Below are 15837 nucleotides of genomic sequence, written 5' to 3' on the forward strand. Positions count from 1 at the left end.
TATATATATATGTAAAATTTGTTCTAAAAGTTGATATTTAATCATCATACTTTAGTGCATTTATTCTGTTAAATTTACTTTTCATTTCTGTGTTTTTTTTATCAAGTGTGTGGTGTTAAGAACTGTAACTTTGAAAACTAGTTCTGATAAGCCTTTACCGTGTGAACGGAAAATCGTCATACGAATGGCTCAGATATCGTATATTTTGGTTTGATAAGCCAGAATTGTTTTTAATTTATCAGAAATGTCATCACCATAAGCTGTGTTAATTTTACTAGAATTTTTTCCTCGTGTTCCAAGATAGAATCTCTAAAATATAATTTTAATTAACAAAAATACATAATAAGTTTCATACATAATATGTTATGCCTATAAGCGTAATCACAATAATTAAACACAAAAGACTGTGTGCTGACTAAATTTTTGTTAAATTTTTATATTTAATATGATATATTATATTTTATATATTTTACACTTTATTTAATATTTTTTATTTAATATATTATATATTATAGCTAATATATTTCATATTTTATTTAATATTTTGCTTACATGCTTTGTAAATGAAACTGTACTTAAAAACAGTGGGGCTTAATCTGAGTGAACCCTGCTTTTAGGCTCTATACATATAGTTAATAGTATTTTTTTTCAAAACAATTTAAGAACACTACTCACTGTTCCAAAACAGTAAATGAATTTGAATTTCCATGAAATATAAAGCTTTTTATTCTCAAAATTAATTTGGAAATCTAGCATGATTATAAGTGCATAGAAAAAGTTAGTGCATCGATTATTATTTTTAGCTAAAAATAATTTTCGTTATTTTTTAGTAGAAAATATTTCAGATAAAATTCCAAAAAACAGTACCGGTGCCGGTATTACTTAGCGTAAAATCCATTTTTACCGGAACATGTTACGGAACAAAAAAATCATATACCAAATTTTTTACAGTTGAAATTACTATAAAATCACTGAATCACTATAATTATATAAATCTTCTTGCAAAAATTACGGAAAAATATTTTTCAGATTTTATAATAAAATGGATTCTACATATGATGAACTCAAAGTACCCGTACTTTGATCTGTAACTTGTTTCAGTGTAAGCATGCTGGTCTCTTCCCCTCTTACAAATTTTTTATCTATAATTTCAAGTCAGTGCATTGTGAGATGAAAATATTTTAAAATGCTCTTTAATATTGGAAAGGTAAATAAGCCATAATGCATAATTCTAAATTCTGTGAAACATTATAGTTTCAAGGCAAAATAGTTGGATTTTTTTAAAGAAAATAAAAAATAGTGCCATAGAATTCTAAATGACAGAAACGAATTGAAAAATTGTTTTTGTGCATTCTTCCATAAAAAAAACATGAGGCAATGAAAACATTTCTTAAACCTCTTGTAGCAGAGGATCGTTACTAATCTTTTTTTTAAAATAACTTGTATACTTTTTATTGTGTGACTTGCAACAAAAGAAAGCAGTAGCGAACGTGACAAACAACAAAGCATATATATTTCCATGCCATAAATCTATATTCAAAGACTATTGTTCATGACAATGGTAGTTTACAAAAGCAGTTTCAAATCGTCGTTAAAGAAAAGTATTTTCTGAAACTGAAAGAAAAGGTACTTTTTTTAGTGTATATTTTTGAAGATTACTCTTTTTTTAAGAAAAACAAAAACAAATAATTAAACTTAAGTCTATGCAAGGAAGTTATATCAAACAAGGAAGATGCACCAAAACAAGAAAAGAATATCAAAGAATATTGTTTTATTTTGTGTCAAAAGTTAGAAACGAAAAAAAAAATTTCGCGTATATTCTGTGAGTATTTTTATTTCATGTGCTTATTTTGACCATTAAAACCTTCTCTAATCTAATATCATATCATTTTTTAATTTAAAAAAAACATATGGAAAGAAGTTATAAGTATTTTTTGCCTTCAAAAAATTTATTTGAAAATTTACCTCTGAAAATTTTATCTATTAGTGAAGATCTTTATCCATGAGTAGGTTTTTAACCAATCCAGAAGACAAGGAAACTCCTGGATCAGTACCCCCAGAGGTATTGATTTGTTATGGGAATATGGAGGACTTTGCGACTCGGCAGATTTAACGTGTATCAGTCACCATTTACTACACGGGAAGTCGTCGGCAGTCGGGGATCGAACCCACGAACTCTTGGTCATGGGCCCAGCGCCCTACCGACCAGGCTATCCCGGCCAAAATTAAGATATTAGATGAAAATTTTAAACATAATAAACGATATGGTCTCATGGTTAATTTTTTTTTATCTCTTCTCTGTTCTGATAATTTCGTATCGCCATACATGTAGAAAAAAATTCTAGTAAAATTAACCAATGGCTTTCCTGGTAAAAAAAAAAAAAAAAGTCTACTGTATTTAAATGATTTATTTGATAATTTTTCCATTTAAATGGTAATGATTAGGGAAAAAAAATTTAAAATTACCGGATTGCACGGTAATGACATTTCTGGTTAAAAAACATCATACCTCTGATTTTTAAAAAAAATATGCAGTATTCATATGATTCATTTGGTAGTTTTTTTTTCCATATGATAATGGTTTACCAAAACTTCTGGTTTTCAAAAGCGTAGTTCTTATTACCATACGTTTAAATAAAAAACTTTTAAATGCATACATATAAAAAAACTGAAATGTAAATTTAACCGAATAAATGGTTTTCTACCATGATCTAAGGTATCATGATAAAATTACCAAATTTTATAACATTGTATGAAATCATATTTTATTGTTAATTTTACTAAATATAGCTTTCGGAATAAATTACCGAGCTTCTTTGTGTTCCATTAGAGCCCGAAAGATGGTAAATTTTACCATATTCTAGTAGTTTTGACCATACTTTTTTTTTTCAGTGTTTCAAAAGAAATTGGGAAATCAATAAATAGAAAGAAAGGACAGTATTTTCTAAAAATATATTGTGAATGCTCTTATGCGGTAACGGTTATTTCTTACAAAACAAAATATTTACTAATGTGAAATTAAAAAAGTATTTTGAAATTAAAATAAAGCTTAACAGGAATAAAAAATATAATTTTTTTTACTTTGCTTTTTCAGAGCCCATTGCCGTCTGGAGACGAAGGCGAACCTGAAGGGGTTGCAACAGAAATTGCAGAGAAGCTGATCAACGCCAATGGAGGAGCAACAGATATGCCGGCCGCGATCACAATGGAATCTTAAAGATACATTTCGCTTAAATCAGTTGTAATTGTGTTTAAGAAAATGCTAATAAGTAATAAGAAAATAATTAATATACTAATCATTTTGTCTTGATAACGCAAATCTCCTAGATCTTAAAAACCAGAGTGAAAAATAAGCATAACAATACCCTTTCTGGATAATTGTACTGTCCTATATCTTGTTTCTCCCATAACTTATAAACGTGCCAGTTGAAGTACGCCAGCAACAGGTGTCCCTGACTTATTATTGAAGATTTTTTCATGTTTTTTTTCTTCTTTTTTTTACATTTAAGAGAAAAATTTAAATGCGCATGGAGAAAAAAATTCTGGTAAAATTACCATGCTGAAAGGTAATGACATTTCTGGTAAAACTTATCCTAATTCTGGTTAATGAAACCAAATTGTACAGTATTTAAAACATTCATTTCGTACTTTTTCTGTTCATGTAGCAACGGTTTACTGGAAATGTTTGTTCGGAAAATTACAGTTTTTATTACCATACATTTAGTAAAATATAAAATTGAAAAGTAATTTTAAACGAATAAATATTTTTTCCCATGTTCTAAGGTATCATGATAAAATTACCAAATTTTACCTTATTAACCAAGTTTTATCACATATTGTAAAGCTATGTTTTATTGTTAATTTCACCAAAGCACTCGGTAATGATTACTGATCCTTTTGATTATAGAGCCAGAATTACAATAAATTTTACCATATTCCGGTAGTTTTTAAATCCATTTTTTTTTGCTTGGTGCGTGTTTAAGATTAAAATCCCACACATTTTATATCAATAATTAATATTATTATTAATTGAGTGATTAAAATATTATTTTCATCAGAAATTTCAACGTTTAATCTCTGCAAATGAATATTCAATTTCGTAATGAATAAAACTACACCGCTTAAATATTTAAGCAAAATTATGAGGATGGGCTTCGAGTTCTTTTTGCGGCAAAAGTTCTTTGCTAACATTTAAGTTGAATGTTAAAAAATCTTTAAATACTTTCAAAAACTTCTATTATGATGTCATAATTTTAGGGGAAAGCATATTTTTATAAGTAAATATTCGATTTTCGTAAATAAAAGTGATAGAGTTGTTGCTTTACGGATGATCTCAACAAAAATCTTTAGTTATTTAAATCTTCAAATATTTTGAGTTTAAATCTAGTAATATTTTGTAAAATTCAAATGTTAAAAGTTTCTGCGAATTTGTTTTTTCTTCAAAACAAATTTCTTACCGTAAAAAAAAGTTTGGTCAAACATACGAAGCAATAAAAATATGAATCTTTAAACTTTGCTTCCCCTGTATTTAAAAGCTATTCACTCTCAAATTGAACTCATTTAATTTAAGAATAAGAAACTGTTCTTTAAATTTGTTGTGCGTGGTGCAGTGATTAGGATATTAGTTCAGCAGATACCAAGTTCTATTCTTGATGGAAACTCAACTTACTTTTAATTTTTATTGAATTGAAAAATTTATTGTTTTTTTTTATTTGAACTTATGAATTAAAAATCTAATTATAAAATTTAGTAAGGAATTTTCAATTTTTTAATCTGAGAGAAAAATATTTATTTTATTTTTATATATCATTTTATTTTTTGATATAATATATTATTTTATTTTTTGAATTAAAATAAGAAGTAATAAGAAAATTTACTTAATAATTTCAAATTTTTTTTCTTAATATTTTGAACTAAAAAAGCTTCTTTATACCTTTCTTTAAATTTTCATTACTCTATACAGCTACTCTAGAAATGTTACAGTTTTTTTTTTNTTTTTTTTTTTTTTTTTTTTTTTTTTTTTTTGAAAAATAATAGTTTTTTTTTGTAATGGATCTAAGTAAATAAAGAAAGAAAAATATAGATAAATATTTTTAAATACTTTTTTTCAAATGAAAAACTTTATTTCAATTTTAAAAAAAAATTTTAAACAAATAGAAAAGTAAAGCTTAAATTTTTAAAATAAAATTATTTATTTTTTATTATAAGTACATTTTTATTCACGTAACTGCACAAATAATATTTAGATTAATGATTAACATACATGTAAATATATCAAGCGCAACAAGTCATCTTCAATTTAAAGTGACTTTCAATCGATAAATTCAGTGACACCTGAATGCATATAATGCGTACCTAGATGTTCGAGATTTCTGTACATTTCAATTGTTTTAAATACTCCCACACCATTTTAATCTCTAAACTTTCCTACCCAGCTTTCTTATTTTTTATATGTAAGCACTTAATAGGAATATTCACTGGTAATGGATTGAGGTAAGAAGAAAGCGAAAATATTGTTATATGTTACCAGTCTATCTCATTTTTTTTTCTGTAAGGGAGAAGGACTGTTACTTGCAATTAACAAAATCCAATTAAATTTAAACAAAGCATAAATTAACCTTATTATCAAAGTATAAGCGACGATTATTCTATTCAATTGAATACTTTTTCACACGTATTACAACTATTTCTTCCAAAAGTAGACTTATTAAATAAATATGGTATTTTTTAAATATTTCTCATGTGTAAATATTTTACCTTTTTTGGAAAAACAATTTCCGTCGTACATAATACTTACTATATAGGAAAAATACTGCACAATCAAAAACCCAAATTCTCATGTTGCAAAACAAATTTCTAAGATATGCTAAATTATTTTATTTATGTTTCAGGATATTCATAATAGGTAATTTATCTGAATTATCTAATGGATATCTAAATCCGTGGTCTCCAAACTAAATTAAGTGGGCCAAATCTCATATTTCTGCTTCCCTAATGTTGTAGAAGCCTTTAGAGAGAAGGCCTTTGCTCGCATAATTTTAATAATCGGAAGGAACAAGCATAGACTGCGCAGCGGGTGAAAAATAAGAATTCGCAACGTTTGGTCTTCTAAGAATTCGATTTCTCGTTTATGTTAACTCGTGCGAAGGCCTTCTGTATTCAAGGAAATGTTGATCTAACCAATAATCTCCTAGAGGAGAGAAAGCCTCAGCACGGGTTACCATAAACAATAAATTTGATCATTTAGTAGTCTAAACGTAATGACATCTTTCATAATAACCTCCACTACACTGCTTAGTAGCCCGAACGTGGTGACGTCTTTTTTTCCTCCACTGCGTAGTTTGTGTTTGTTACATTGGACTACTAAATTGATCCGTGCTGAGGTCTTCTCTCTTCTAAAAGGTGTTGATCTAACCCATTTTTTATCTTATTTTGCTAATATTTTAAAATTAACAATATGAGTGAACTTTTCAAAACAATGATTCGTAGAAACGCATACGCATAGTAAACGAACGAATAATAATTTAGCGAGATAAAATCTTCTCTAAAACATAAAATAATTGACATACCAATGCTCCATCAATATTTTTTACTTGCTGGCAAAACCGCAAAATATGGAGATATACAAACTAGCTGATGCGCAAATATACTCAAAATGTCTTGAAAGAGGAGAGAGAAGGGGATCGAATAGTCACAAATATATGAGTAATTATCAGTTATTTTTTTATCTTCGGATAAGCGATTCTTTTACTCTTATAATCTAATTTTTAGCCCTTGAAAATGTTGATATCTGGCTAAAAAGTTTGGAGACTCCTGATTTTAATTTTTGAAATATTTCTTTTTACTAGAACTAAAATACTTTTACTACGTATTAAGTATTAGTAAACGAAATGGTTTTATCACGTAAATGTATATCTTTTTACTAATGTCTAAAAAAAATTACATTTTCACAAAAAGAATAATTATTTTATAAGCAAAAATATTTTAAATTAAAATAGTTTATTTTGTTTAGATATATTATAGACCATCTTAAAATAATTCATTTCGTAAAAGTTCAAATCACTTTTTATTTATTCATTAGTAATGTTTTTTTGTTTTTCTTCATCAGTACTATATGTCAAGTAATTGCTGAGTAATCAAAAATTGTATACATTGTACTCATGCCAATAAAGTGTTAAATATAAAATGGAGAATTTGGGATTCATAACATCTTGTATACTTTTAAATTTATCTAGTAGCTGTGCCTTTGTAAATTGCAAATTGGATATAATTAAGGTGCTTAGTGTTGTAAGACTGTATGATAAAATAATCTTAAAATTTTACTTGCAAAATTGTTGCATAATTTTGCAATATTATTCGTATTACTTATTTTGCTGATTTGTACAATTTTATTTTTTACTTATAGTTTTGTTGTTATAAGTACTTTCTAGATATTTCTTATTTGAATCATATTGAATACAAATGATAAAATAATCAGTGTTCCTTTTTTTAAAAAAAGTTACAAAGCTTAGATTGCTAACTAATGCTAAAAAAAACTTATTTAAAACTAAACAATGTTAAGTTTTCCGCGTGATAGAAAATATTATATAATTTATCTATTGTGATAAAATTATTTGAACAGAGCTTATTTACCAGTAACTCGCCACCGATAATAAAACATACTAATTTACAAATATTTTTTTTTCCAAAAAATTAAATTTTATTTTTTTTTTTTAAGTTTTTAAAATGTACAAATCATAATATTAATTCTGATATTGTCCTAATGAAATTTTAAAAAAAAAAACTTTATTTAACGATTTAGAGCAATTTGTACACTTAAATGTACTGTGAATTTTTTTCGAAAAAAATCGATCAATTTGTCAATAAATATTTGGCATCGCGAAAACATTAGAAATCAAAATAGGTATACGTCATATTAACTAATACCACCATATTATCTATGACTTAGATAAATTGGACTTTAAAACTAAGTCAATTCCTAAAATATTTATGTACATATAAATTTTATAAATGTTATATTGTTTTGGGAATTTATAATTCATAATGACAAGAGTCAATTTTTGTTCAAATGTTTTTTGTCAAAATATATTCGTGTGTACATACTTCCAGCATATGCTAAAGACACCGTTTCGTTTTTAAAAATTTCCTACCAAAGTTCCTTTTTTTCACCAAAAAATATGTAAAATACAGTGCTTAAATGCAACATTCACATAACTATTGCATCCATTTATTTCTTTATCAATCACCAGTTGTGAAAAATAGTAAAAAGTTAACTTTTTTCGCGTGTGGTTAACAACACTAAGTTTTAGGGCTATGCATGTACAAAATGCAAGTGTGTAAGGGGCAATTGCTTGTGAGGAAGGAATCTTAAACTAAAGTTAGATTTAAGACAAAATTATATTTTACATATTAATTTACACTTAATAAAAGAAGAAATATACATACAAAAAATAATTACTTTGTGTATATCCCGGAAAAGCTAAGAAGGAAAAAAAATTAATGAGTGGTAGTGTATATATATACACTACTGCGCATTAATTTTAATTGTTTTTTCTTTCTTTTTAGCTTTTCCGGGATATACACAAAGTAATTATTTTTTTAATGTGTATTGCTCCTTTTAATAAGTGCAAGTTAATATGTAAAATATAATTTTGTCTTAATTTCATGCAAAGCATGCATCTTTTTCAAGTAGTTATTATTTAAAAGTAAAAAATCGAAATAAAGATTATTCATTATTATTTTAGTAAAAATTGGTATCAGTTAATATGACATAAATTTACTGATTATAAGCTTTAGACTCTTAGCATTGATACAATAATTGGTAATAAAACATGGGAATACGGGAATTAAAGTGTATTTATCTAGTCGCTTTATCAAATTTTAAAGTTTTCTAGTCATAGGTGTGACGAAGAAATGAACGACGCAAAGATGGCACTTCGTCTAGTAGTTATTGATGGGCTGTGATATATACATAATATATACAAACATATATTACTTCTGCAAAACCATTCTTCAAATACTGTACACCGCATAGCCATTTTCAAGCTTCTTTTGCAAAAACATATTTGATTGTTATGAATTTCACATTATTATTATTATCTTGTTCATACTAGAGCGAAATGAATTGCGTTAATTGTGATACGAAAAATGGTTTAAAAATTATTATAAGGGAGCAGTTATTATTCATTTTAGTGCTTTTGATGTGATAAATGTGTATAAAATAGAATATGGCTGGATGAACTAATGAGAATTGGATTGGTTGAATTTAAGTCTATAGAAATATTTAATTTATTAATGAAAAAAACTCTTTAAAATGAACAGTACTTCTAAACTATTTAAACAAAAATATAAATAAGTATAAATAGATTTAATAATAAATAATTCTACATTTAAGACGCATTATTTAAACTTTTTGTTTGCAAAAATATTTTGCAATAAGTAAATGTTCGAATTATTATCAGATAACTATAATCATATACAACTTAATTACACAAAAACGGACTGTATTAAAAAAAACTTTATTTAATAATATTATTTTTTTGATAATTTTTATTTCATATCGCAATTATTGGTATTACTATAAAGTGTATATCTTGACAATGGAGCAAAATTATTCATCTTTTTGTCATCATCCATTAAAAGACATTATAAAGAAAAAAATAATTAATTTATGAAATAATACTAATACAATTTTTTACTTCTTCATGTAGACATTAAAAATGTATTTTTTTAATACTTAGTTGTGATAATTTAGTTCTTTCCATTTATTGAAATAAATGGAAGGAAGATTATTTTTATGTACTGTTTAATTTGGCATTGTAATTCATTCATACTTGAAATATGACTTATGTTTCTTTAATTATTGTAATTGAAATATTAGTTTGATTTAAGTTGTTTTAATTGAAATAAATTATTGTGTTAAACCTATAAATTTGGTGCTTGTTTAAAATATAATTTAAATGTATTTTTATAAGTGGTTTCTATACAGGAAAATGAACAAAAATATTTTTAATTTAAATCTGGCCAAGTATGACAATACCTGATAATAGGTGCTTATTGTTTATTTACGCTTTAAAAATCATATCTGAATTACTTGCAGTACAAAACTATTTCTTTAAATTTAACTTTTAGCAAATATTTATCTCTTAAAATACATCAAGCTTCACTATTTATTGAGAAACAACGTGCATAAAATATGCCATAAATTATTAAATTGAATAAAAGATCCGAATTTTTAAATGACACTTAGGCGAAGCCGAATAAGAAATTTAAGTTAAATTTTTTATCCAAGTTAGAATTAGGCAGATAGCGTATGTATCTAATCTTTCTTTGAATATTAATTCAGGAATGTTTTTATGGATCAAAACTATTTTTTATTTTTTATTTTCAACAATTATTGCATTCTAAGTTTAATAAATCTTAATGTAAATGTAAAACATATCAGCATAACATATCGAAAAGTTAATTTTTATTTCCTGGTAATGTAAATCTTGAAAAATATAATAAAATGAAATGATGTAAGTCATTACTTTGCTTCGCATGTTATATAATAATTAAATTACGCTTTATATTATTTTCAATTTAATAAATCATGAGTTATAAAATGTCAAATCATCAAAATTAATCCATTGTGTTTTTTTCGTTTGGAAAATACTTTAATATCGTAACTACGCATTCGTATCATGTTTATTTTTAAAAAATTGAAATGTTTATTGTACATGATTTTATTTCTGAAAGTTCACCATCTGAATTAACTGTTTATTTATTCTGTTTCGCATTTCGCAATCATTAAGAATGCGCTGGCTGCTGGTTAGCTGGGAATATGCGAATGTTTTGTAGAAATATCAATAAAATTTAGAAAATATATTTGTGTTTCTATTTTATTTTAATTAAGATTATTCATACACCTTCATTCAGAAATAAATATTTATATCTGAAAATTTTAAATTTTAAATAATAGGGATATTACATTATAATATCAACACTAAAACACTTAATATGATTTTTACCTAATAATACATCATTCTGCATTGAAAAAAGGTATAATTGATAATTTGTGTGTTATATAAAACATGTATATACTATGTATATATCAATACATGTATGTATATGCATGCATATGTATTAACTTATACACCGAAGAGCCATTACATTATGACCACCCTACTAATAACATGTAGGACCACCTTTAGCCCTCAAAACTGCTAGCACCCGACGTGGCATTCATTCCACAAGGTGCTGATAGGTAGTCTGAGGTNCATATGAAATTGACGTTGGGCGGGGGTACCCACTGGGCGGAGCTACCCGATTCTCCCCTACATTATTCTGCATTAAAATAAGATAAAATTGATAATTTGTATATTATATAAAACATGTATATACTATGTATATATAAATACATGTATGTATATGCATGTATATGTATAAACATATACACCGAAGAGCCATTACATTATGACCACCCTCCATCTGTAACAATGGGCCCTCCCTGATTTTCATGGTTTCTCGCCCAGGAGCAATGCTTTCATGGGGCACATTAGGACCCATAATCCTCATCAATCCTTAACGTCTGTAAGCTACTTGAGCACAGTTGCTGACCAGGTTCACCCATTCATGGCAACAGTTTTTCGTGAGTGGGATGGTGTTTACCAACAGGATAATGCACCATGTCATAAGGGTCGAATCGTCATGGATTGGTTCGAGGAACATTCCAGCGACTTTCAAGTCATGTCTTGGCCCCCAAATTCACCTGACCTTAATTCAATAGAGCATTTGCGGTCCTACTTGGAAAACCAAATTCTTGCTGCCACGCTACCACCTCGCAATGTGAGGGAATTGCAGGGCCAGTTGGTGAGCGCTTGGTACCAGATACCTCAGACTACCTATCAGCACCTTGTGGAATCAATGCCACGGCGGGTGCTAGCAGTTTTGAGGGCTAAAGGTGGTCCTACATGTTATTAGCAGGGTGGTCATAATGTAATGACTCTTCGGTGTATATAAAAGTGATTTGAATATATTCCATTAATGTAAATTTTTGGTTTTAATGAAAAAGAAGGTAATTCGAAATTAAGTTTCTGTCAATATCAGCAATTCTAAAACTCGAATTTTCGTCAGACAAGCATGTACATACCAAGAAAAAAGGATGTTCAAAACTATCAGACTAGACTATAATAAAATTTGTCTTGATTTTCAGCTCTTTCGTAATGATCTTTGTAAAATAAACGATAAATTCTTTAACCATATAAATGCGCTTTTTTACCATATGCTTGGTAGAAAATGAAGCAAAATTGGATAATTTTATCATGCTACCTTACTTCATGGATTAAAATTTACTTATTCGGTTCAATATGCTTTTCAGTTTTTCAATTATTACGAAATGTGTGGTAATAAGAAATATTTGTAAATCAGAATTCCCATTCCAGGAAATCATTATCATAGAAACGGAAAAATTGCCAAGTGATTGGTTTAAAAACGAAGTAATTTGGATTTATTAACCATAATTATGTTGTTCTTTTACCTGAAATGTCATTACCATACAGCAATCTAATTTTTCCAGCTTTTTGCTCGAATCTTTTTTCCTAACAGATACTCGTTTTCCAACTTTCAACAGTTATATTGCAAATTCTATCTCGAATTTTTACTCCAACTGTACCGTATTTTTAACAAATACAAAAGAAATAAAAAAAAAGCAAACAAAATAAAAGACACAAGCACAATCTTGCAATTTCTTATTTGCAGACCACAGGGCATTTTAGCACGTGTGCTCAAACTTATTAAGAAAAATTTTGCGAGCATAAAATATCGACTGGATAAGAACTAGTATTTACAGTAATAATTTATACCCAATTGTTCATGTCAGATTTTTCCTACTTGAAACAATTTTAACAAAAGTTTCCGCCCTTACGCGAGATTTTTCGAAACGAAAAACTATGTCCACTCGAGATTTTGTACTTTCGAAACTATTTCTCCATAAGATGAAATACCGACATTTCTTAAATAATCTTATAAATGTTGTTTGGTTGCGTAATATTGGAAAGATATTTTCAAACAAAATTATGCTTACACGAAGCTTGGTTCACGTTAGGTTCGCATGAAATCCCTACATCTATATTTATTAAAGTTACAGCATAATATTCTCTGATTGTTTAAGACTCACAATGAACCACAACAAGCATATTTCATAAACTTAAAGAATATACCAAGTATTTTCACAATGAAGAATCTCGAAACTCTAACTTTGTATTAATTTTTCTTCCATGGAGAAAAAAATTCTGGTAAATTTATCGCACAGTATGGTAATGACATTTCTGATAAAAATGCATAATTCTGATTAATGAAACCAAAATATAATGTATTTAAACAATTTCATTTTCCCCTTCATATGGTAACGGAATACCGGAAATTATGGCTTTTAAAACAATTGTTTTAATTACCACTCATTTAGTAAAAATACGAAACTAAAAAGAAATTTAACGGAACAAATGGTTTTTATGACTTACTTTAAGGTCTCATGATGAAATTACATAGTTCTACTTCATTTACCAAATTATATCACATATTATTAAATATACCCATATATTACTGTTAATTTAACCAAAATCCTTACCAAAGTGCTTCTGTAAAAATTTCCATGCTTTCTGGTGGTCCCTTATAGCCAGACACACTATAAATTTGAATATATTTTTCACCATGCTTTCAGTGTAGTAAAATTAATCTTGACATTTCAATGTTTCTATTACCCACAAAAATTTGTCAAATAGCATTACATTTTATGTAGCAACAAGATTTTAAAAAATGAAAACTCTACCTTGCTTTCTTATCCCAGTTACTTATGCTACTATATGCAAAATGAAGAATAGATTTTTATAAAAAAAAAGTTTCTTGATAAGAAACTGTTGCAAACGAAACTTGAAAAGGATAATGCTATAAACAGAAGGGGAAGAAATTCTTGTTTTAATAATTAAAAAACAGAACCATCAGATAAAAATTTATGCCATTTAGGCCTAAATTTGTATCTCGTAGTAGGGGGGGGGGATACCTAATATAACAAAATACTCGTATTATAGCAAGAAAAAAAATTCTCTGCCGGGTAATTTCTATTCACTTGCTAATTTTAATTAATATCGCCAATGGCAATTGTTTAAATAATAATAAATTAATAAAAGGTGTTGCAACAAAATTATCATAGAAATACTAAATGAAACTGTAAGCGAAAAGATACTAACAAGACGTCTGGTAATCATCTCCGTATTTGTTTTTCCTTCTCGTCCTCTATTTTAAAACATTTTGAAGCTGTTGAGCTCACTGTCATTAAGTTACGTATAAGGACACAAATTTAGTTTTTTTCAAATAATTTTCCCCTAAATTTATGTATCATCTTTTTTTTTTCTAGTGTAAAATTATATCTGCGTGAAACTTATTTCTGTGCAAAACTTTGTTTACGAAAACTTTGGTTCCAAGAGATTGTGACAATAATAAATTGTATTGCACAATTGTTTTTCGTTAAGGATTTCTCTTGAATCTTTCGAAGCTTTCTTTAGACAATTCTTTCATTGAAGAAGAAAAAAACCATATAATATTAAACTTTAAGTTAGCCTTATAATTTTCTAGCTTGGAAAATGAATCTTAAATTCTTGGAAAATCGCTGTTTTCCTATTAAAGTTTATTCAAAGCTTTTAACATATTTTAATCTAATAATTTAGTATCACACAATGATAATAATATAATGATTATCAAACAATAATCCAGTAACCTACTACACTCAGAAAAAGTATGGTCTAAACTAACATAACATGGTTTAATTTACCATGCTTTTAGCTCTATAGAAACACCAAAAACTCAGTAGTATTTACCGAAGCGATTAAGTAATGATTTTGTTTTAATTAACCATTAAATATAAAGTTATATATGAGATGAAATTCAATAAATATGGCAAAGTTTGTTGATTTTATCATTATATTTTAGAGCTTGGTATATAAACCATTTATTCTGCTAAAATTACTTTACAACTTTGTGCTTTTACTAAATGTTGGGTAATAATTATTATAATTTGAAACCAATTTTCATTAATATACTTTTGAATTCTAGTAAACATTTATCATATGAACGGAATAATTTCCAAATGGATGGATTTTAAATGTGATATATTTTTGTTTCATTAGCACATTATGTTGTTTTAAGCGGAAATGCAATTACCAGATAGTAAAAGAGTTCAATCAGAATTTTTTTCTCCTTATTCAAACTCATTTTACACAAGTCTTCAATGAATAAATCAATATAAATCAATGTATACACAAGTCTTCAATGCATTAAAGATTGCAAGTGATGTGTTCAAATACAAATACGGATCCGGTAAAAATATTTTAACATTTTTAATTTAAGAGTGCTTTTAAGCTTATAAGCATACACAATTATCTAAAAGCCGTAATACAAACTATACCAAAGCTTTAATAAATTTAATGATATTCATATCATAAAAGTTTGAGCAATGCATATTTTTTTAAAATCTCAGAAAACCATGTAATCATCATTTACATAACATAATCATCGATCATGTAAAAAATAGTATGGAGAAAAATTCGCTATCCATTTGCCGTTTTCTCAATTTTAAGCTCAATCGTTCTCAGCTTATCGCTTATATGACGACAAAAAGATGATTTCTTTGCTGAATCGCTTTTCTATTCCTTGATGGGGATTGGACGCTCAAATAAAATGAAGAAAACTGCTGAGGTAGACTTTATTCTTAAAGAAATAGAGGGGGACTATCTTTCTAACTTCAATTTGATTTCTAATTTCAAAAACGTTTGAGTTGGTATTTGGGTTATCGTATTAGCAAAG

General features: G+C 27.1%; 1 protein-coding gene across 2 annotated transcripts in view; it reads left to right on the plus strand.

Moving 5' to 3' along the window:
• LOC107439448 (enolase-phosphatase E1) overlaps positions 1-4785 on the plus strand; it is a 158033-nt gene extending 153248 nt beyond the window's left edge. For both annotated transcript variants that reach the window (XM_043057304.2, XM_043057346.2), the window contains one exon: positions 3095-4785. In XM_043057304.2, coding sequence (XP_042913238.1) covers positions 3095-3217 — 123 coding nt within the window. In that variant the 3' untranslated portion in view covers positions 3218-4785. The remainder of the gene's footprint in view (positions 1-3094) is intronic.
• Positions 4786-15837: the final 11052 nt, after the last annotated feature.

Source organism: Parasteatoda tepidariorum, chromosome 7 (assembly GCF_043381705.1).
Source record: "Parasteatoda tepidariorum isolate YZ-2023 chromosome 7, CAS_Ptep_4.0, whole genome shotgun sequence".
Classification (NCBI taxonomy): Eukaryota; Metazoa; Arthropoda; class Arachnida; order Araneae; family Theridiidae; genus Parasteatoda; species Parasteatoda tepidariorum.